At 41.5% G+C, this 24595-nt stretch overlaps 1 protein-coding gene across 1 annotated transcript; it reads left to right on the forward strand.

The window, feature by feature from the left end:
- Window positions 1-838: 838 nt before the first annotated feature.
- Window positions 839-24320, forward strand: LOC122667321. The gene is made up of 7 exons (XM_043863579.1): window positions 839-1674; window positions 1708-2310; window positions 3332-3765; window positions 4719-4880; window positions 7904-7979; window positions 8919-9074; window positions 24077-24320. The coding sequence occupies exons 1-7, from the start codon at window positions 1123-1125 to the stop codon at window positions 24197-24199; spliced, it is 2106 nt and encodes a 701-aa protein (XP_043719514.1). The 5' UTR covers window positions 839-1122; the 3' UTR covers window positions 24200-24320.
- The last annotated feature ends 275 nt before the right edge of the window (window positions 24321-24595 follow it).

Here is a 24595-nt window from a genome sequence, read left to right on the forward strand (position 1 = left end):
CAGGTCATAGCCGGTTTCAGGAAAATAGTTCAACGACTGAGATTGGATGAATTAAATCAACGGTTATCAGAAGAAGAACGAACCGTCAAACTGTTTTTGCGTACGTTCTACGACCTTTTAGCCTTTTGTAAATGGAAATCCATTTTTGTTGTTATGGGTAAGAAAGATTGACTTGCACCCAAAAAAAATAAAAATGTTTGACTAAGATTTGATAGAAGACGAACGCATAGAGAGTCAGAGACTGATGTACATTAACATTACCATATTTATCCTTTCGCCACGTTCATTTTGCGCGGGAAAGTGTAACGTATGGGCCCACAAGTGTTAAGGAATTAACCTTTTTAAAGTGTTTCAGACGAGAACGAAAACTACGTGACTGAGCGCGATACTGAAGAGAGAGAAAGAGATAGAGAGAGAGAATATTCCGGGACGGTTTCTATCCGTCTCTCCGCCGCTTCCCTTCTAAAGCATCCGTCCTTTTCCCGCCGTTTTTCTTTCTATAAAAAACAGTCGCAGACACCTGCGTTCATTCCATGCCATTTTGACTTAAATGCAATTAAATCTTAGTCCATGACGCTTTCAAAGGAAATCTCGAAGAATTCTTCTCTTTTTAAAACCCTAAGGAATCGAATCATCGAAATCCAACCTTCAACTCCTATCAAGACTCACGAACAACCTTCTCATTCTATGAAGAACTCCGATTCTCCTTTCTCATCTTCTGATAAAAAGCCAGATTCTCCTGATTCAACAACAACAACTACTCCTCTGAGGCGGAGCTCTCGAATCGCTTCAATTCCGAAGCCCCCTTATGCTACTCGACGACGCGCAATGAAGACTGGCTCCGGGGAAAATGGCAAGGGCCAGGCAGATAAGCGGGACCGCAATTCGCTTTCTGATTCTGATTCTGATTTAGACAAGGGAAAGAGTGAGGAAGTAGCTGATTCTAGGGTTTTGGATTCCAAAAGGCAAAGACTGAGTCTTTCTGATTCTGTTGAGAAGGTGGATCCTGGAAAAGGGTTTATCGGAACTGATGGAACTGTGACGCCGACGAGGAGAACTGAGCTGGTGGATTTGTGTTCCAGTGGAGATGTTGAGGAGGAAGAAAGTAAAGAAACTAAGGACATGGGTTCCAGCAAATCGGGACTGGGAAGTTCCGGTACTAGTGGAAGGATAATGACCTCGCACCTGGAGAAAGGGAAGAGAAAATTGGATATTGACCTTAACTCGCCTGCCGTGGACCTAGTGTCGGAAGATGGAAATGACAGTGGGTTCTTGAATTTGCGGTCAGGAGCAAGAATCGTCAGAAGGAAAATGGAAGGGACCGGTGTTGATTCTTACGGAATTGAGAATGACGGTATACAGTTTTTACTTCATCAAAGAGAGGGAGAGGGAACAGATAGAGAAAATCAGGGAAGATTGCCTGACCAAAGTGGAGAGGGTGTTCATGTGGAGAATTTGAAGACAGACCCAATTGATGGTGAAAGTAGTGGTGCTAATGGTGGCAAAAGGTACAGCAGAGAAGAAAAAGGGAAGGGGACATTGATTAAGGACACTCCAGTGGAGCTGGAATTATTTCCTGTGACAGAGCGTTTGATGAAGGATGCTGTTTCAGGCCTTAGCCAGCGGAAGGAAATTTTAACGGCGGTGGAAAAAATGGAGAACATCATGAAGGATATTAAAGAGAGTAATCTGAGGTATAAAAAGGAGAATATAAAGATGGGTCTGAGGCATAGAAAGGAGAGCAGATCCGGCCGGAGTGAAAGGTTCCGCCGTACAGCCAGGGCAAATGCTTCTCGGTTTGCACATTTTAGGCCTGAAGAGGAAAACGTCCCTTTGCCCAACGTGCCTGAGAGGCAAATGCCGCCAGTGGAAACTTCTCAGGAACTCGAAGATTGGCCTGGTCCCTTTTCTACTGCTATGAAGATTATTAAGGAGCGAAACATGAAACAGTTGAAAACTCAACCAGGAAATTCCTCTTCTGGTTTAAGTAAACTTGTACCGGTAATTGACTGGACACCCTCGAAGGATCAGTCTCTCAATAATTCAAAGCCCTTAGTTCCTTCACTGCAAAACCTTTGCCTGAGCGTTCTTGCTAAGAATTCTGATGCGATTGTCTCACTTGAGCTTGTCCCAGATGTATTGAAGCACACACTCAGTCGGCTGCTCTGTGATTCTCGAAAAATGAGTAACCATTTTATGGAACTCCTTGTTCATGGGTCTCCAACAGAGATACGTGTAAAGGATTGTTCATCCATAACTGAGGAGGAGCTCAGCAGAATGCTTGTAGGCTGTAAAACAGAAAACCTTACGGTGAGTTCTCTTGTTTAATAACTTCCTTTTTGTATTTGAGTACTGCCTTATCCAAGAATGATTAGAAAATGTCCTTGATTCTATACATGATGCTAGGTTCTAGGGTTTCTTTATGTGTTGTACTCCTATGCTGGAGCTGTAATAGAATGGAGTATTGGTTAGGCTTCACTTCTGTCTTGTAAAAAATGGAATTTTTTTACAGAATTGCATCTATGACAACTCTTTTAGGATGGTTAGTGTATCATGTTTGTTACACTTGGATATGGGAATGATTCAGTATGAGTGGTTGTAAGGAAGTATGCACATCCTGGATGAACTGTGGATTTTGAGAGTGCAAAGGTACTCTTCTTGATCAACAATACATGCTCTGGTGACCCTTCCCAGTTTCTTGGGCACATGTATGGGTAAAGTTCATGAGTATATTTTTCTGGAGATTTTGGAGCAAGAAATGGGCTAAACTAGTGAAAGAGTTCACTGAGTGAATTATTATCCATCTGTTTTTAGTGGAGAGGGACTTGGTAGTTTGGGGAGGGGGGGTCGAGGATTTTAATAACTCGGTCACTGATGAATTTTTGTTAATCAAAATCTCACTGGTGAATTAGCTTATGAATCAGGAGAGAGCTAGAGATGCATTAATGTATTTGGAGATCCTGCTTGTCAGTGGGCCTGTCATTTCATGCAGGGTTGGGCCTCTTCCTGTGAAATGGTCAAGTGCCTTTTCTAAATAAGCTATTTGGGTTTTTCTTTAAAAAAAAATCTGTGCTTTATAATGAATATCGAGGGATACTATTAAAGAAGAAAAATATATGATTGAGAACATCTGTAAAAGAAAACGGATACTATGGAGAAAGAGTTCAAAGGACTCACGGCTTGCTCTTGTCATACGGATGGTTTGTGACATATGTGAGTTAGTCTTTTCTTTCTTGTTTACATTCTTCTTTTCTAATTGAGTTGAATGTTCATTTTCTTATGTCCTATGACTCTGTGTTTCTGATTGAGCTGAATGTTTTCATGAAATCAGGTGCTGCAATTTGACCTATGTGGGCGTTGTATGCCAAATTATATATTGCGGACTACGTTAGCTCAATCGCCTAATACTTTGCCTGCATTAGCAACCATATCCTTGAAGGGTGCATGCCGTCTTTCAGATGTTGGACTTAAAGCACTTGTTGCTTCAGCGCCTGCACTTAGATCTATAAATTTGGGGATGTGTTCCTTTGTCACCTCAGATAGTATAAACATTCTGGCTGATTCTTTGGGATCATCACTGAGGGAATTATACATAGATGATTGCCAAAACGTAGATGCAATGATGATTCTCCCTGCATTGAAGAAGCTAGCACACTTGGAAGTGTTGTCTGTTGCATGTGTGCGTAATGTTTGTGATGATTTTGTCAGTGAACTAGTAGCTGTACATGGTCCAAACATGAAGAAACTTTCTTTTTTGGGTTGTAGGTAAGCCCATTGATTTTTTCTACTTATGTTTTGGTAATGACATTGTGCACTTTGAACCCTTGCAATATGCTTCTAGGAAGGTTTCCTTACTGTGAATCTGAACCCACATTCATCTAAAGTGGAATATGGTGGATATGGAGTAGGGGTTGGCAGAATAATGACTCTCTTTCTAAGTGGTAGAGGTGCATGGGAGGATTTAAACATAAATATTGGAACACAAAGCATTCTGGGGATATAGACAATCCAGATGAAGGATCGTCTGATCTAGAGGAAGAAAGCCTGACCCACTTTGTATGATAGATATTACAAATCATACGCTCAAGCGTATTCTTGTATGCCATCCATTTATGATCAGCTGATACCTGTTGGTATATTTCTCCCGGGTTCTCTTCCAATCACCGCACATTCTTATAATGGTGTTGTTAAAAAGGGTGACTGATAACATTCAACTGACATCTAGAGGATGCAAAAGGACAAGTTTAGAATACTAGAGAATTGGTATATTGATGAGTGATGGAAGCAATCCTTAAATTTAACTTTTAGTTCCAAAAAAGTCTGAAAACTTAGATTAGGAGTATCATGGAAATTGAAAACTTAAATCTAACACAGAGTGATACTTAATTTGACTGCCATTAAATATGGCAGCAAATAGAATAAAAAATAAAATTACCAGAATGCCTACCATAAAATAACAGAAACTTAAAAGTGCTAATAACCAAGCTTGATGTTAACGTGTTAAGTTTTCTTCTCAACGTTAGTAAGGGGCCGGTACCGTCAATATTGTTACACACTAATTTGGAGAAGGAATTGGTGCACAGATTACATATCCATTTTCAAGATAGAGGATCTTACTAGTGTTTATTTGTTTCACCACATTCTTTTATTTTCACACATACAATATCAATTAATTCCACTTAACATCATTGACACTGGATGTTTTTCAATGGATGCAGGGAATTGACTGATACTTCATTAAAAGTCACTGCAGAGACTTGTTCCGGACTATGTTCTCTTGATCTTGGTAACTTGTGTAAATTGACTGATTGTGCAATGGCATACCTTGCCAATGGTTGTCAGTCAATTCATACGCTCAATCTATCTCGCAATGCATTCAGGTTGGTTTTGCTTACTTATGCATCTAGTTATTAAGCTCCAGTTTCCAGTTATGAGTTCAGTAGCTTGTTATGCTGTAATGATGTCATTCTCATGAATATTAACCTGGTATGTAGTATGTGCTCCAGAGAGTTGACTTGTGGTAGACCTTCTAATTCTTCTTGATTTTAGTATATAAATGGGCAGATAGTAATCAAAGTGCTGAGGGATGAAATAATCTCCATAGGGCTGTCTGTATGTGTTATATCTAATCTGTCTTCCTTTTCCCTTTCTTGTCCCCCACTGTGTTGGGCTTTCTATGCCTTTCTTCCCCCTCCCCTCTTTTTTCTTTTTCTCATTTGGTGGGTTCGATATGGTTCTTACTTTTGTATTAAGAATAGGAAAGCTGTCTTTTGTAGAGGTCAACAAGAAATAGGAAAGCCGTCTTTAGAAGAGGTCAACAAGAAATAGGAAAGTTGTCTTTTCGGAGATTTCAAACTTTATTGGAATATCTTTGTTCCAGCCATTCTGATCCTTTAAGGAGGCCATCATGTGGTCCAATGGTATAAACTTGAGATGCCTGCAGAAAGGCGCAGGTTCTAAAGGTGGCCACTTCATGCAAAAGTGCAGAAGGTTAGGACCGACTCCACCCTCCTTCTTGGAACTTTGCAAAAGCAGGATTTAAACGGGATTTATGGCCCTAAAGGAGCAAAGAATATGGTTTTTTGGTTACAAATGTTTCTCATTATTCTTTGTTTCACTATTCTTTTCCATTGCTCATCTGTTTTGATGGGATTTGAAGACCTTTGTTTCTTTTCTCCCTTTAAATGCCTGGGGCATTTTATGCCATTTAGGTGTCGGAGCATTTGTTACTTTATTGGTAGTGCCAACTTGCTCCTCCACCACCCCATCCCACCCCACACCACAAGAGCTTCAGCTTGGACCAACAAGAACAGATTTGAAAAGCAGCATCAGTCTTGAACACATGTAGTAGTCATAGACACCAGTGAGCACAGAGAGAATTTCAATCAGGTAGCAATAGCAGCTCAAGCACATAAATCATCAACAGCATCAGCATAAAAAAAAATCTTCATGTCGAACAAATCCAATCAGCAACAGCAACACGCCAACATCAAATGCCCTTCCCAATGAAGGCAACAAAGACAGAGAAAAGTGCAACTCCATTGGCTACGCAAAAGCCCATAAAAGTGCAGCTCCAGTAGCTATACAATAATACAAAAGCCCATAAAAAGGGCAGCTCCAATGGCTACACAAAATGCAATCCCAGACTTAAACCCAATTATTGATCCACCCAAGAGAGGTAAAACATAAGTACAAGGAAGTAGTGGCAATCTGGTAATTAACCAGAATTTTCAAGTGGCTTTTGGGTAGATAAATTAGCCGACCCCATTAAGTTGGGATAAGGCTGAGTTTGTTGTTTTTTTGGGTAGATATATAGGGGAATGGCAGAATTGTAAATGACACAAAGTTGAAAAAAGGGATGGCATAGCTGTAATTGAGATGAAATCTAATTACAAATACCACCCAAGGAAAAAGGGTAATCTTGGAATGAGAAGTAAAATAAGGACATGAAGGACTTAGTGTTAATGAGAGGGTCATATATGGAAAAGTCAAATAGTGAAATAAAGGACAAAGGAATATGGAAAGCACTTATCGTATTCTAGCAATTTGAAGAGGAAGTCTTCTTCCTCACAAAACCAACTGGAGCGAGAACCAGGGAGAGGAGGCAGCGGTGATCTGGACCTGTAACAACCATCGAAAACTTCTTGATAGTTTGCAACCAGCATCAACCATACCCAGCGAAAAAACAGGTTGTCTTCAACCTATGTTCCCGAGAACCAAGGGATCATCATCTACTTCGTCGCAACTAATCGCAAATTGCAAGAGATCAGCAAGCATAATCGACACAATGGTGACTGTTTTTAACAAGTGCAAATTGATTCAGCAAATCGATACCCAACAAGATGCAACCAAAGGACATGATATCAACAGCAAATTGATTAGGGCGGATGCCATCAAATCAGTAGATCAAGAAGATACCAGCAAATTGTGTTCAACTTTAGCACAGATCGAAACACTTAGCAGAACCTAGCAGCAGAACAACCTTCAGTCTACAAATTTCGTCTTCAACCTTCAGCAAAAGGTTCGATAGCAAAAAAACCCTTTCAGATAACAGATTCCAGAGAATTCCTCAACGAGAAAGCCTAGAGGAGAAGAAACTTCCTCAATAGATGTATGCAGCAACATCAGATTGAATCCAACATCTGACGTATGCAGCAGCAATTAAGAGCAGCAAAATAACTCATGATAATAGTAGATTTTCAATCGTCTCAATATACAAAACCCTTGTTCAGGAACAACAGAAATACTCGATCACTCTCAATAGCAGTAGCATTAGCAATTTGATAGGCACATGCTTCATCATACAAGAATCTTCATTGAAAGTAAACGAAACATGAAAACTAAAAATGACTCTCAAACCAGCAACTGGTTATAGCTCTGATACCATGTAAGGAATCCCAGAATCTGTAACCAGTGCCTGGCAAAGAGAAGAGAGAAGATAGAAAGAGATTAAGGGAGAAGAAGAGAGAACAATGGGAGAAAAGGGCTGTGCAATAAAATATATGTTCTATCGTACCAGCCAACGTATATTTATGTTAAATCCAAAACAGAATTACAAAAGGTATATAACTCTTTCCTAGTTAAGCCTAAAGCCTAAACAGGAAACTTGCTAATATAACTCTTACCTAGTTTATCTTAAAGCCTAAACAGGAAACTTACTTAGACTAGAAAACTAACAATTAAAGACATAAAACAATAAAGGAAACCTTGATAAGGGGACTTCCCCAATTGTGTTACATGTCCTAACAAGATGAGTCCTCTATATGGCTTGAAAATGGTGGCCTGTGTAGAAGCTTCTGTCTACGTGGTTATAAAAACAATTCACCTTTATTATTATTGTTCTTGTTCTTGTTCTCATCCTTCTCTCTAGTAGACTAACTTTAGGAACTTCTGCAAATACTAGTGATGAAGCAATCGCTGCATTCTTGGAAGCCTCTGGAGAATCCTTGACGAAACTTTGGCTGAATAATGTTACTAAGGTACCACATTAACTTGCAACTCTATTTTTTGAAGAAATTTTGGATGGTCTGAATTCAAGGAAAAGAGCCATCGTCAAGATGTGCATAATTTGTGATATCCTAGCATAATGATTTTAAAAAAGTATGGACACACTACTGAGCTATCAACTGTGAGATTAGAATCTCTCAGACCGACGTCCATACTTCCATTGTATTGGCATATATACCCCCTGATGTCCATATGACAGTTGATAGCTCTATAGCATACATCTCTTTTACAAACTTTCGTATCTATTTCAATATTTTTTCCTCCTCCCTACCCAATACCCAAAAAAGGAAAAAAAAAAAGAATTCTTGAATTTCTTTGTCATCTTGGTTTCTGTTTTGTTTTTATGGCCAGGTGTGCTTAAATTTTAGGCTCTCATGTATTTGCTCTTGTACTAATGAAAAATTAAAAGAAAAATCGTACTTATGGAAAACGTCTTGCTTCTGAAATCTCAAGAGCCTAAGCTAATAATTTATCACGGTTAGGTGAATATGGTATCAAACATAAAGGCAATGCGGACTCTTCTGTTTGGCATCCTTTGCCTGAGCAGCATTGTGCGGTTGTATCTGTGGTTAGTCTACTTCTGTTTCTGAATGGCTACTTGATGAATCTACAAGCTACTGGGGCTTAAAACCTGGCTTGTTTTGTGCGTGGACTGGCCTTAGGACTAGGCTTTGAGGCTAACAGTCCCCTGTCGCCCTGTCTTGATTGTCACATTCCATGTTATGGCTTACCATGGCGTCCTCTTACATACAACATTTTAGCTCCCATAAGCTCAAACTCAGGTGTTACATTCCACCTTGAGGGGAAAAAGGGAGGGAAAAAGGGAGGGGGTGTTGGTTTGTAGAATCTATCCAGTTTGCATTTTGAAAGTATTTTTAGCTGCTCTCATGAATGAAACTGTTCTTTCACAGGTTGGCCACCACACAGCTATATCACTCGCCAGATGTTCAAGAAAGCTGCAAAGACTGGACCTGTCCTTTTGCCGTAAGTTGACTAATGAAGCACTGGGATTGATAGTTGATAGCTGCTCAGCACTGAAAGTGCTCACAGTTTTTGGATGTTCTCAGGTAATTGTTCCCATGTCACAGACACTAGTTTGGCATGTAAAACATTACTTTTATTAAAAATTCTAGAGAAACATTCTGGTTGAGGCCTAGGGAAGTTGTACCTATTGTTGCCACATTCACAGAACTTTGATAATTGTTCTGTGATTGTTAAGCAGTACCGTCAGGGGGAGTCATAGTTGTTGTTAAGTCGTGAGAGAGAAGAGTTTGATGTTGAATCATTGTTTTACTTTAAGTAATTGTTATTGACTTTAAGTTGTGTTTGTTTGTAATTAGACTCTTAGTAGGTTTCCTAATATAATATAACTTGTGTGCCTAGACCACGATAGGTATTGTTCTTAATCCTATTGTGGCTCTAGTGTTCTCTCCTCTTCTCTTCTTTTTCCTCCTCTTTCTCTTGTAGGTACTGGTTTACAGCTTTTTATATCGTTACATGGTATCAAAGCCTGCCTAACCAGTTCCTACTCTGTTATTCTCTGTTTTGAATGTCCTTTAAGGTTTTCCTTTGTGGTTTGCAGAAATGCAGCAACCTATGCTCCCATATCTGCTCTATGGAACCCTATTTTGAAACTACATTAAAATAAATTAGGGATTCTTCCATATATGTTGCCAACTTGTTTCCCTCTTGCTTGGATCACCATGGAAGATGTATCTACATCAAATTATTAACCATATGAAGACTATTACTTGCAGCAGTAAGTCCTCATTGTTTCCCCTTCACTAGGTTTGATTTTTTAAAGAAATATTACTGATAACACAAACTGGCAATACCCTGTTTTTTTTGGGGGGGAGGGGGGGGGGTTTTCTGGGCAGTATCGAAATTTGCAATTACTGAAAACCTGACCATTAGATCTTCTTGATATTTTGGGGGCATTGAAGGCCCCTCTGGTTAAGGTCCTTCGACCTAAGATTGGGGCTGATCCAAGTCTCTGAATGTTGTTAGTTATGTTCTCAGAGTTTGGTTGATGCAGGAGCTGTTCCATGGGCCAGGCCGAACCCGTTTGAGAACCCATATGAAGATGAACCGGGTCCCAACCTTGTTCTGGTTCAGTAGGATATTTAGGATTTATTTTATTTGGGAAATTTTATTTTGGGTAGCTATTAGGGAAATTTCCAATTTGAGTTTTATTTCGTTTCTATTTTTATTAGTCTAGGTTTTAGGAAGTAATTGGGAAGTAGATTTTAATTCTACTTCTGTTTTGGACTTTAATTAGGAAACTTAAATTTTTTTTTTTTACATATATTTAACCCAATTCATTGGGCAGATTTGAATGAATGAAAGTTTTGAGTTTTGTTACCAGACTGGTACGAATCATGTTGCGCAACCTCTTCTCCCTATCTCTCTCGCCTCATTATCTTTCTATTTTCTTCTATTCTGAACCTCTCTCCTCCAAGTTCTTCCCCTTTATTTTCCCTCTCTTGAGTTACTCCTTGCTGGACAGTATCACCAGATTCAGGGTAAAGCCTTGCTGAATCACTAAACCTAGTCGATTGGCCCAAGATTCTAGTTGTAGGCTCCTTTCCCTTGGGCGAACCAGCTTCCTAAGTCTGAATTCCTAAGCCTTCCTCCAACCAGAGATTGAAGTTAAGTTTCAGGCCCAGACCTACTGTTACCGCCAGGCCTTGTTTCAGAGATTCATTACCTAGTTTCTTGTGGCAGATTTGAGTGACTGTCCTCCCCTGAAATTTGAGTTCAAATCGATCTTTCGTGAGGGAGTATTGTTGCTCAAAACCGTCTTCTCTCTTTTTGGTTCCACCGTCTGCAATTCTTTCCAAGGTTGAAGACAGAGTCCTTCCCACGATTCCTTTTGTGCTTTTATTTTATTTACCCACTTTCCATAATTACCCCTTCTCCAATAATTCTATCTTGTCCCTTACCTTAACTTTGCTTCCAAGTATGTCCTTACACAATAAATCTAATTCCTATTAGATATTTAGATCCTACTTTCTTTACCTATCAATTTAACCCTAAGGAAATTCTGGTTAATACAAGATTGCCATATGTTAATTGGGTGGGCCCATAAGCAATCCAAGTAGGGTTTTGAACCCCGGATCTGCATCGCTGGTTTTTTGGTTCTTGATTCTCATCTAGCCGTTTGATCATTATCAGATTGTGAGGTTCTGGTATTCTATTGAATTGCAACCTCTAACCAGATTTGTAGCCCCATTCAAGGAGTTCACTTTTTGTTCAATTGGGTTTCTATATCTTACCCGAGTTGAAGTGTTTACTGTTGAAACTGCTGCTGGTCATTCATCTTTACTTATTTATTGATCTTTGGGCTGTTGTAGCTGTTCATGTGTGGTGCCTTAATTGAGATATCGCTTCTGGTTACTCTTCTATATACATAATGGGTGATTTAAAATCTCCACTGGACTCCCTCAACGTCTAGATTACTTCTATCAAGCTTAATGGCATCCAACTGTCTTCTATGGGCACAGGAAGTTAGAGTTTATGTCACCGTCAAATGGAAGATGGACTATCTAACTACGTCTCCACCTGCTAAGTGTAAGGAGTGGACGACGGAGAATGCAACAATACTCTATTGGCTGTGGAACAGTATGGCAGTGGAACAGTATGGAGCCTTTTGTGGCTGCCAATGTAATGTTTCATACCACAGCCAAGGGTGTTTAGGATGATCTCAAAGAAAGCGATTCTCAACTAAGAATATGTCCAAAGTTGTCCAGGGTATATGATTTATATAGTTCTCCTCTTTAAACAAAATGGTAAATCTGTTGGCAACTACTACAGTTCTCTCAAGGGCATGTGGGAGGAACTCAATGTATACCAACCTCTATCTATTGATATTGGACTTTTAAATCTCAACGTGTAGAATTCCTGGTTGCGAAATTTTTGTTTAGATTAGACTTTGTCCTTCAGTTTTTCAAAAGCCAAATTCTTATAGATGAAAAGATACCATCCATGAATGAGGTGTTTTGTCGGATTCAACATATTGTGTCTCCCTCCTTCACCAAACTTGAATAATCCTCCTCTAAAGATAATTCAACCCTTATTTCAAATAAGAGGGGTCGTGGCCGTGGTGCTGGTTTTCCTGGTTGAGGTCGAGGTTTAGTGTGAGGCTAAGGTCGTGGTGGTGGTAGAGGTAGCAAACAACCACCGGATCAAGGCATGCATCAATACTCTTACTGTGGAAAGATGAATTGCAGTGTTGATACATGTTGGCCGAAGCATGGTAAACCTGAGTGGGCTCAGCAACTGTTTGCTAACTCTATTACATCAAATTAGAGTTCTATAGTGGCATCATCTTTCAACACCAATCATACTTCTACATCTGGTGGTATTCAGCTTATCTTTCCATTACGAGATGAACTAAATCAATTAGAAGATGAGGTTTCATTTTTTCTATTATTTGCTTGATGATATGGTTTTTCTTTCGAAAGAAAAGAAGGGAGAAGTGCCAAATTAGAATCATGAAGTAAGGTATTGGAGTCAAAAGTTCTTAAAAATTTGAAAATGAGCAGGATTGAAACAGAATGTATGGAGACTTGGTTTGTCCGGAGATGACCAGACGGCGATTCTCTGATTCCATGTCCCCCCCTCTCTGCGACCCTCGCCGCTGGTCGCCCTTCCCACCATAGCTCACCCTCTTGTGCCACCACTAACCTTGAATCATCCCCTACCTCCCTTGCCATCCATCATCGTCCATGCTCCGCTCGCCTTACCTCCACTGCCCCTACCTTCCCTGCCATCTATTATCATCCATGCTACCCTCGCCCTACCTCCACTTCCCCTGGTTCCAAACCCTGGAACTCCCGCTTTGAACCTGTACCCTTTCCATACCATGAAGGTCATTCTCTACACTTCATTCCTCCCACCATCGTTGACGATTCAAAGGTCGGCTTCTGCCCATCAGGTCTTCTGGATGAGGAAATCTCCAAATGGCACTGTTGCCTTGTCGGACATTTCATTAGGAACAGCCCCCCTTTTCATGCGGTCAAAACCTCTCTACACAAACAATAGAGGATTGCTGGGTTTTTTGACACTTACCTTCTGGCAAACGACATTTTCATCTTTCGTTTCTCCGACGAAGACGACAAACTTCGCGCCCTGGAAGGTGAACCTTGGCAGATTGGGAAGAAACTGTCCTTCTTGCGACAATGGGATCAACACACCAAGCTAAGCAAAATCGACCTCAAATCCATTCCCCTGTGGGTCACTCTCCCAGGTCTCCCTCTTCATTTTTGGTGTCCCACTAGTCTTAGCATCGTGGGTTCGATTATTGGGAATCCTCTTTACTCTGATGAATGCACCCAACGCATTGATCGCCTTGCCTTTGTTGGGATTTGTGTTGAAATCACTACTGACAATCCTCCGCAAGACTTTGTCACCATTTTTTAAGAAGACGACCAATCCTTCACTTAATGGGTACAATACGAATGGCTACCCCTATTCTGCTCCTCTTGCAAAGTTTTCGGCCATCCTACCAAGCAAAGCACCCCTTCCGATGCCCTTGTCAAGCCAAAAGACCCCAACGATGATCACCGCCTCAGCTCTGCTTTGAGTCTGGTCTCCATCGACAATCTGGAAACTGGTCTCACTCCTGATTCGAGAGTGGACCCCATTCAACCCTCTGTCAATGGGGTTGGTATCCTCTCTGCTCTGGAACACCCTCAGGATCCTTCCCGTGGCCGGAGAAGAACCAGGAACCACCGTAGATCCCATAAGTCCGGTAGCTCTCCAGTCTCCATTGCTTCCCGATGAACCAGCGGCTACAAGGGTTTCTTCCCATGGTTCTCGACTTCTCGGTCCTCCAAGACGCTAGCTCTAACATTGATGGTGACTTGTCGCCTGCTCCTCTTGAGCTCAGGAAGAACCCTGCTCTCCAGGTGCCTCCTGCTGAAGCCAGTCTCGCTCAAAGTTGCAGTCGCTCGTCACCTATTGAAGCCAAAAACCCCCCTTCCCTTTTGCCTTCACCTACTTTCCGTTCCTAGCCTCTTGTCGTCCCTCCGCCCTTTGTCAGGCCTATTTGTTGCCCCTCTTCCAGCTCTACTGTTGTCGCCCCTCCTCCTATAGTTCCCCAATCCAAGTCGTGACCTACGAATTTTTTGTCTCCTTCCCTTTTTAAACGAAACCCATCCACCAATACCCCTTGTTCCCTTTTTACCCCTAGCCCCTTAAACCGCCCATCTAACCCATCTTTAACCCTTACCAATTCTGGCCCTTTTGGTTCTGCCTATATTGAACCGATTCAAACCCTTTTTGAACCAAACCATCCAACTTCTCATCTCTCTTCCCTTCCATCTCCTGACCCTGAACTGATATCCCTCCCCGCCAAACCACCCCTTCATCCCATCGCCCCAACTCCTTTAGACCCCCTTCATCATCCCCCCACCTCATTGATCTGCTATCCTCGCCTCCGGTAATACTTTCTCCGACCATCTGGAATGTCTGTGGCCTCAATGCCCCGGCAAAACAATCCAACATTCGTTCCCGTCTAATATCCTCCAAATCCTCTCTTTGCTGTCTCTTAGAAATTAGAATCCAAAGTCCTCGAGTCCAATTCTTCCCACATTGTCTCCTCCATCGCTCCATTTTGGTCCCTTATCTCTAACTACTCCCACTCCCCTAATGGTCGTATTTGGGTATTATGGGACCCCTCTAAGCTTTTGATCTTCGTCCTTTCTTCCTCATACCAATTCATCCATCTCAACATCTCTGACCTCCTCGACAATCACCCCTTCTTCATTGTGGTCTATGCCTTGAACCGTCACCCTGACCGTCTCTCTCTCTGGGATGACATTCGTTCCCTTTCCTCCTTTGTGGGTTCTTCTCCCTGGGGTTTGGGTAGTGACTTCAATGTAGTGCGTTACAACCATGAAAAAATTGGTGGGTCCCCTATTGATCAGGAAGCTGTTGAGGCCTTCAACTCTTCCCTCGATGACTTTGGGCTTAACGACCTTATATGGTCGGGTGCCAACCTCTCCTAGCATAATTGGCAATCAGGCCTTAACAGAGTTGCTTGCAAACTTGACCGTGTCCTTGTAAACGACACTTGGCTATCCTCCTTTCCTTCTTCCTATGCACTCTTTGACCTCCCTGGCCTATAGGACCATTGTTCCATCTCTCTCTTTGTCCTTCTCTACACATCCTTCAGCCCGAAGCCCTTCAAATACTTCGATATGTGGTTTTCCCATCTGAATTTTCTCCCAACTGTCCTAGCTGCCTGGGACATCCTGGTATACTCCTACTCCTCCCCCCTCCTCGCCTTACCCAAGAGGAAAGCTTTCTGAAGTAAAAAATCCCGTATTAAGTGGCTCGTGCTTGGAGACTCCAATTCTGCTTTCTTCCACCGCTCTCTCAAAGCCAGGGTCAACTCCAATTCCATCCTCTCTTACCTCAAATGATGGTACCCTTCACACCAACACTGATGCCATTAAATCGGAAGCGGTTTCCTACTTCTCTGAGATCTTCTGTCCCCCTCCTACCATCCTCCCCCCCATTCTGGATGACCTAATCAATAAATTAATCCCCTCTCACCTCCTTAGCTCTCTCCAATCCATCCCCTTAGACTCTGAGATCCTAACTGCTGTCCGTTCCCAAAATTCTAGCAAAGCTCTGGACCCTGATGGATTTAGCATGGGATTCTTCTTCTCCTGTTGGGATATCATCAATGTCGACCTCATCCATGCCATTAAGAATTTTTTCTACACCCCCGGGTAAATCCTAATCATTAACCACACCTTCCTTTGCCTCATCCCCAAGAAATCTTGAGCCTCTTCAATGGCTGACTTCCGCCCCATCTCCCTTCGCAATTTCCTCTACAAATTCATAGCCAAAATGCTAGCCAACAGCCTCCAGCTTGTTGTCGACTCCCTGGTCAGTGCTAACCAGTCCGCCTTCATAGCTGATCGCAACATCGTCGATAATATCATCCTTTGTCAAGAAATTGTTAGAGACTTGGATCGCAAATACCATTCTCCTTCCGCCCTCTTGAAAATCAACATCCACAAAGCCTTTGATTCCATTTGTTGGGACTTCATCTCCCATGTCCTCCTTAGAATGTCCTTCCCCCCATTTTGGTTAACCGGATTCATTCTTACATCTCCTCTCCTCGCTTATCTGTCATGGTAAATGGCAGCCCGACCGGATATTTCTCATCCTCTGTTGGTATTCGTCAGGGCTGTCCCCTCTCCCCATTTCTCTTTGGTCTGTCTCTTAAGGTCCTTTCCCGTAGCTTTCAGTCCTAAACTGACCTTCACCTTATCTCCTCCATCCCTTAGTGCAGACACTCCAACCTGACCCACCTCGCCTTTGCCGATGATCTTATGATCTTCTCTAAGGTTGATACCCTCTCCATTGACTCCATCATGGCCTCCCTCCACCTATTTCAGAACCTCTCTGGTCTTCGTATCAACCTTCTTAAGTCCCACTTTTTCCTTGCTAGGGTTTCTGACACCCTCCTCACTAGCTATACTGGCTTTACCCTTGGTTCCCTCCCAGTTAGATACCTTGGCCTTCCCCTCATCCTCGCTAGGCTGTCAGCCCATCACTGCTCCCCCATCCTTGATCTCCTTCGCAAAAGACTGTAGCTTTGGAAAGTCAGACTCCTCTCATATGCAGGCCGGTTAGAGCTCATCAGATCAGTGCTTCAATCCTGCTACATTTATTGGTGTGGAGTTTCTGATCTCCCTAAGGTAATCATCAAGTCTGCAGAATCTATTATGTGTGCTTTTCTTTGGAAAGGGGTGGAATCATGCAAATTTCTCTACCCTAAGTGCTGCTCTTCCCTATGTCTCCCAAAATCTGAAGGGGGTCTTGATCTTAGAAGAATTAAAGATGTCAACCTTATTGGCTCTCTCAAGCTTATTTAGAAGATCCTCACCAAAAAAGACACCATTTGGATATCTTGGGTTTATGTTGGTCCTCTTCGCAGACTCCATTTGGTCGGTCAGCCTCTCTTCCGATGCTTCTTGGGTGTGGTGTAGGATTTTGCAAATTAGGCACATAGCCATGGAAGCCATCTCTTGCAAAATTGACGAGGTTCGTACACCTCTCTTTGGCTCTACAATTGGCATCCCTCAGGCGTTCTCTCCTTGATTGTGAACCCTCGTGAGATCTATTCCTCCGGGTTTGATAGAATGTCCATGCTTACTTCCATCATTTCCAAAGGTGTCTGGTCCCCCCTCCCCCCTCTCCCCCTTTAGAGGTCCTCTAGAACACCCTTCCCCCCATCCCCCTGGGTACTGTGGTAGAGGAGACTCGATCCTCTGGCTTTTCAGCTCTCATTCAGCTTGGGATATGGTTAGACTCAGAGGCCACCCCACCCTTTGGTCCAAAGTTGTCTGGTTCAAAGGTCTGATCCCCCATCATAGCTTCACCTCTTGGCGAGCTCTCTCTAACTGCCTTCCGACTTAGGCTTTCCTTACCCACCGCCACATTCAGGTCTCCCCCTTTGCTGCCTTTGTTGGAATGGCCTTGAAGACACATACCACTTGTTCTTCTCTTGCCCCTTTGCCTCATCCATCTGGAAAAGAGTCCTAAGTACCTGCTGGCCAGTTAGAAGAAGCCCCCTCCCCCTTCATCGCGAATGGCTTTGGATCAACATGACGTTTGGAAGGAATACTATTTGTGACTCTATTGGCAAGCTCGCCTTTTGGGCCTCTATCTCTCATATTTGGATGGAACGCAATCTTAGAAGATGGACTTCCAACTCTCGCTCCTTAGACAAGATTTGAAATGCGATCTTTTTCGAAGTTTCCACCAGACTTGGTTCCCTCCCCCTTACTCCTATTAAGGATTCCCCAAGGAACAGGCTTATTGTTGTATCCTGGGGTCTGCCTATTTCCCTTTTGCAGACTGACCCGTGTTAGGCTTTTTGGCTTTTGTTCTTTGGCCCTTGGGCTTGTATATTCCTCTCTTTTTTCTTCGTAATTTAAATTTTCATTCATCCAAAAAAGAAATCAATTACTTAAGCTTATTCGACAAATTGAGATATTTGCATCTACATCCATTGCTACAAATTACTCACTCAAGTAATGGCATAGTTCTTGCCTCTTCTTCTATACCACGGTTCATTGACTCTAGTGCCACCTCTCATATAACTGGTCAGTCCCATGTATTTTCTTCCTTTCAGAAGATTGATCATCCTTTTAGTGTCATACTTGTCGATGGCTCCTCTACTCAGATACCCACTTCTGGTTGTGTTTCTTTACCTTCTCTTCCTATGTTGAACCTTGTTCATCGTTTTCCCAAATTATCCTTAAGTCGTATCTCTTTTAGTCAGTTGGCAAAATCATTAAATTGCTCATTCACCTCTACTTGTTTTTTTTAGGATCTCGAGACAAGGATGGCAATTTGTGGATATTACTTTGACGGCGTCGCTCTACTACTTCTAGTGTGTCATCTCCTTTTCATTGGTATTACTGAGGACATCTTCTATTTCCAAACTCCAACGTATAATTCTCAGTTGCAAGACTCTCTCGACTTGAGTGTACGGCGTGTGAGCTTGAAAATCATCATCATACATCGTTTCCTTATATGATGCTTCTTAGAGTTCTTTGTTTTCTTTAGTACGTGTTTGGCGACGCTTTGGCGTCCAGGCGCCTTGGACGCCTTGTTCGCCTGGTTGGTGTCGCCTTAAACTTTGGCCCTCTCCACCGCCTTGGGTCGCCTAACCGCCGTGACAACTATGGTCCGTGTTGTGTTAAGAGTCGGTCTATTTTTTTTTAAATGTTTTGTTACTTTTGTTGACGATCATTCTAAGATGACATGGTTTATGAAATAAAGATTCAATTATAACTTTTCGTTCTGTTAGCGCTCTAGAGTATATCCAATGTGAAGTATCTGAATTTTATTTTGATTCTGGCATGATAAATCAAACCATTTGTACATATACTCCTCAACAGAATGGTGTTGTTGAAAGATAAAACTGGTATTTGTAGGAAGTTGCTCACTCTCATGTTTCATACACATGTTCCGAAGTTTTATTGGAGTGATGTTCTAACTGCTTGTTATTTGATAAACTGTATGCTATCTAATGTGCTTGACAATCAATTTCTTTTTCATCGGTCCTCTCTTTTGGTTTGCCATGAGTGTTTGGTTGTACCTGTTTTGTTCACAACCTTCACCCTAGTCTTGATAAATTATCTCTGCGTGCTACCAAGTGTGTTCTTTTGTTATGCTCGCACTAAAAAAGGTTATCCGTGTTATGATTCGGTCACATGTCAGTGCTAATATTACCTTTTTAAAACGACACTGTACTTTTCTCATGAGAGCGTAGGATGGATATTGATTCTTTTAGTTCTCCATCTATCTTTACATCTATTCCTCTTATACACTCTACTACTATTACTCCACTTGTGCCATTACAGGTATACAAGTGTTGTCCCCAAGTGACGTACAACCGTTCTAACTGATCCTTTGCTATCACCCTCTACTTCATCAAACTCTTTGCCTGGGGAATCTTCCTCTACCGACTTGCTCGTTGCTCTTCGTAAAGATATTCAAACTTGTATTCAAAACTCTAATAGGCAAGCAAGATTCTATCCTCCGGTCGGGTACCGCAGGGACAAGCAGGCACTAGTCTGTCCAATTTATCTTGTTTATCTGAGTATGTCCTGCCCACAAATTCCTTTTATCAAGGAATTCGATAAGGGCAGTCAGTATGAGCTACTGAGCTAATGAGTTAACCTGCCCTTGTCTCCCATCTTCCTCTACTTTGCAACTTTGCTTTGTCTTTATCTACTGTCTGTAACTAACAAGTACTAGGAAGCCTTGTCGCATCCTGGTTGGAAGAATGCTATGGATATAGAAATGGATGCCTTGTTGGACGTCAGACGTGGCCTCTTATTGACTTATCCCCAGAAAAGAGTGCATGCGGCGTCCATGGAACAAGAACTCGGCGAGATCTTGCTAGAAACTCATTTTTGAGATGGCGAGACGAGATTATGGGTGATACTAAAGGATTACAATATCTCGGCGAGATCTCAGAACGACCGAGATCTTGGTTCAATTAAGCATCTGACCCTGTATAAATAATGCACATCTCGACTGAGACCAGTCGAGATCTCGCTGGTCTTGGCAGAGAACACACCACCCACCCACCCAAATTGCATGGTTTTGCTCCCATTTTCCACCAGAAATTTGTCGGATGGCACGGAGAAGCTGCATCCAACCCAGCCATACATGTCAATGGTATTTCAACAGCCTGGTGGCAGTAGCAGTGATTGATCTCATCGCAACCGCCTCTTCCATACCCTAGAATAGGGTACCTTTGGTTAGTTGATGACAACACTTATATGACTTGTGTGGAAGACTATGCGTGATTCTTTAGTAGCACTATGACATGAGAATCCTACGTGGCACATTCAGAGGCTTACATGTTGCGGCAAAATGGCTTGCCATGATAGATGTATATGTTAAGATTGATGTATTTTACACTTTTACATTTGTAATACTTATTTATGTTGTTTTATATTAATTGTATGCTTTGATTGCTTTCTATTACTAAATTATGTGTAGAATAGGGTCTATTAGTACATCATAGCTTACCAAACTAGGGTCCGAAGTCAAACTCCTATTTGGACTTTGATTTTGGACAATCTGATAGTGCCTTTGTTTTTAAATGGCCCTATATGGGCTGTATACCAAGTTTCATGACCAAACTTGGTCAAAAACCCACTGAAACCATCTACCGAGTTTAAAAAAAAAAATGCACCAACTTGGTTTTCTAGCTGGGCGAAATCAGCACTGAAACCAAGTTCTCGAACCATTGCGGTGTCGTTGGTTGTACACTGTCAAGTATCTTCTAGATGGATCAGTTAAACGGCTGAAAGTTCGCATGGTTGCCAAAGGTTATACTGACTTTTTATGGAGTTAACCACTTTGAGACCTTTTCTCCAGTGGTCCGTCTTGACTTTGTTCAAGTTTTTATATCCTTGGCTGTTAATCTTCACTGGCCTTTGTTTCAACTTTCAACTTAATATAAAAATTGCATTTATTTATGGTGATCTCGAGGAGGTTATATGGAGCAACCTCCTAGGTACATTGCTCACGGGGGAGTGTGCATCAAAGGTTTGCCATCTTCACAAGTCTATTTATGGGTTGAAGCAGTCCCCTCGTGCTTGGTTTGATAAATTCAGTAAGGTCATTGGTGGTTATAGGTTCACGCAATGCTTCTCTGATCATTCTGTGTTTGTTCGTCGACGTGAGTCCAAGGTGATTATTCTCGTTGTGTATGTGGGTAAAATAATTATTTTTGGTAATGACTCTTTTGGGATTGAGGATGTCAATGCGTATTTACATCAATATTTTTGGATGAAAGATTTAGTAATGCTCAGATATTTCTTGGGCATTGAAGTTGTTTGTAGTACTAAGGGTGTCAGTCTATCTCAGAGAAAGTATGTGCTTGATCTTCTATCTGAGACTGGGATGTTGGGCTGTAAACCTATGGATGACCCTATGAATCCTCATTTGAAGTTTGGAGCGTATGATGACACAGAGTTTGCGGATAATCATCAGTACAGCCACAGGCGGCTGGTTGAAAAACTTATGTACTTAACTGTTATTAAACCTGATATTTCATTTGTTGATGATGTTATTCATCAGTTCAAGAAAAAATCCTAAGCAGGCTCATTGGGATGTTACATGTCACGTTTTGATGTATCTTAAAGGTGCTTCTGGGAAAGGTCTTGTTTATCGATGTCATGGTCATACTGATGTTATGGGTTACTTTGATGCTGATTGGGCTGGGGCTGATGGTGATTATAGATCTATAATGGGTATTGTCGTTTGTTGGTTGAAATCTTGTTACTAGGAGAAGTAAGAAGCGGACAACAGTGGCTCGGTCAAGCGCAAAAGCTAAGTATAGGGGTATGACACATACAACGGCTGACATGATGTGACTGAAGTCTCTCATTCAGAAGTTGGGATTCTCAGTCATTAAATCTATGGAGATGTATTCTGATAATCAAGCTGCGGTCTATATTTCCAGAAATCCGGTTTTTGAGCGGACTAAACATATGGATGTCAACTGCCATTTTGTAAGACTCATCTCTACTCCATTTGTCAACTCAGGTAATCAACTTGGCGATATGTCCACTAAGGCATTGTTTAGGCCTGCATTTCTTAGTGGTTGTTTCAAGCTAGGTGTGGGATATATATATATATATTATACACTCCAGCTTAAGGGAGAGTGTTAAGCAGTACTGGGAGGGGGGTCATAGTCATTGTTAAGTCGTTAGAGAGAGGAATTTGATGTTAAGTCATTGTTATTTACTTTGACTTGTCTTTGTTTGTAATTAAACCCTTGGTAGGTTTCTTAATGTAACATAAATTGTTGGCCTAGACCACAGTAGGTATTGTTCTGAATCCTATCATGGCTCTAGGGTTCTCCCTCTTCTCTTCTTCCTCCTCTTTCTCTTGTAGGTACTGGTTTACAGGTTTTTTTATCCTTACAGTGATCTAAATGGTAAAGCTACTATTTAGGGGTTCATTGCTGAAAAAGTAAATTGGCCTAGTTATCCTAAACGGACTTAGAGGTATGTCTGTCTGTCCAAAGTGCGATGAAAAAATTAAGGGTAAATTACACGTCACCCCCTGATTTTCAAACGAAACTCAAATCGCCCCCTGGTTTTTGAAGTCTGAAGATACTCATCCATCCCCCTCTACATTAACGGTGTTAGTCTGCTGTTAGTTATTGGTGTGAAAGGACTACTTTACCCTTGTACTAAAACATTAGAATTAAATTTACAATACTACCCTTAAAAATCTATGTTTGGATGTCAAGGGTAGTTTAGGGATTTAAATTTATTTAACTAGATGACATCATCACTTAACAGCATAAAACTAACGGTAGGGACTAATTTGTCATATTGGGGTCTAATACAGGGGGTGATTTGAGTATTTTCAAAAACTAGGGTGATTTGAGTTTCGTTTGAAAACCAGGGGGTGACGTGTAATTTACCCAAAAATTAATTCTCCCAAACTAATAATGCTCTTCTGATTTTTTATTTTTTTTATATATTTTGTGGTACACCATCCCATGGGCTGCCGGATATTATCTTTCAGATTGCTTATTACATGTCATCTGTATAATCTACATGAAGTCTTTGTCATCAAACATAGAATACCTTTCATAACAAGTTTTTCATTTCAGGTTATGCTCATCCGGGTTTAGTAAATATTTTGCACTTATTTAGAAAAGATATTTCTACTAGGGGAAGTGTTTCCTGTGGGGGAGCGTGGCCCCTGAGCCAGTACAGGGGCCGGGCCAATGGGAGTGTGCGTGGAAGCATCAATGGGGGCGTAGTTTCCACCTTTCATGGGGGGTGGGGTGGTCATTTCGCCCCATGCTGTGTCTGGGTGCAGAAGGCACACTCCTGGACACAGTACTTTTTCCCTTTCTACTATTACATAAAAGAAAAGACTGTAGAAAGACTAGAAGACCTCAAACAACAGACTGTTACACTGTTCAATTTCTCATTGCTGGGGAATAAAGTAATAAAAGAAGATGAAAACAAAACTTCACATAAGGATATCGTATCCTTTAGTCTTACAAAAGTAGTTTTCACATCCTGCAAGGTGTGTTTGATTAACTGACTCATAGTCATAGGTTGACGATCATATTGGTGCTCCCCCCCCCCCCCTACCCACCCCATGTGACCTCTTGGACTGACCAGAGTCACCAGACTCAAATGACTCCTGTCAGTAGTATGTTTTCTTAGTTTATAGCGCATTCAGAGGGGGGGGGGGGGGGCTGTTGATTGGATGGTCTGTCTTGATTACTTATTGTTTTGTTCATATTAGGTATTGAAAGCTACTTGTTATCCCTCCCCCCCCCCCCCCTCAAATGTACATTTATTAGTTTTGCTTTTCTGTTGCTCAGGTTTTTGAAATAATTGTTTAATGACTTTCACTGCATTTCCTTACATTTGGAAGCTGTCAAATAGTATCGTGTAAACTGTATCGTTGAAGTACATGAAAGATGATAAAGAATTGAAATGTATGAGCTAGTAGGACATTATGTTTCATTTCTTCCTCTTTGCAGATCAGTAAAGTGTTTCTAGATGGCCACTCAAATCCCCATGTGCAAATCATTGGATTGCCATTGACTGATATGTTGAAACATCTAAACAATATTGATACTTTGGAAGACACATCTGGATACTGATCTTTGGCTTCTTCAACTACACCTCAAATTTCAAATGTTTCAGTTGCTTGGTATGACTATTTTGCATCAATTGATACTGGAAAAATACAAAAACCGCCTTATAGATAGATAGAAAGATAGATATAGAGAGAGAGAGATAGAGGAACAAAAAAGAATATTCTATGGTCACCCCATTATGTGGAATTTCTTCTTTTCATTTTACCCGAAATGTAAACACAAGGCATTGCCTTCATTTTGCACCTTAATGTGTTCTATGTTTCTTTCTTTCTTTATTTATATATATATATATTTTTTATTTTTTATTTTTTTTTTTGGGTGGGGGGGGGGGGGGGGAGGGAGAGGAGGTGGTGGTGGTGGTAATTTCTAACTCTGGCATTCTCCTCCCATCACTTGATT

Source organism: Telopea speciosissima, chromosome 7 (genome assembly GCF_018873765.1).
Source record: "Telopea speciosissima isolate NSW1024214 ecotype Mountain lineage chromosome 7, Tspe_v1, whole genome shotgun sequence".
Classification (NCBI taxonomy): domain Eukaryota; kingdom Viridiplantae; phylum Streptophyta; class Magnoliopsida; order Proteales; family Proteaceae; genus Telopea; species Telopea speciosissima.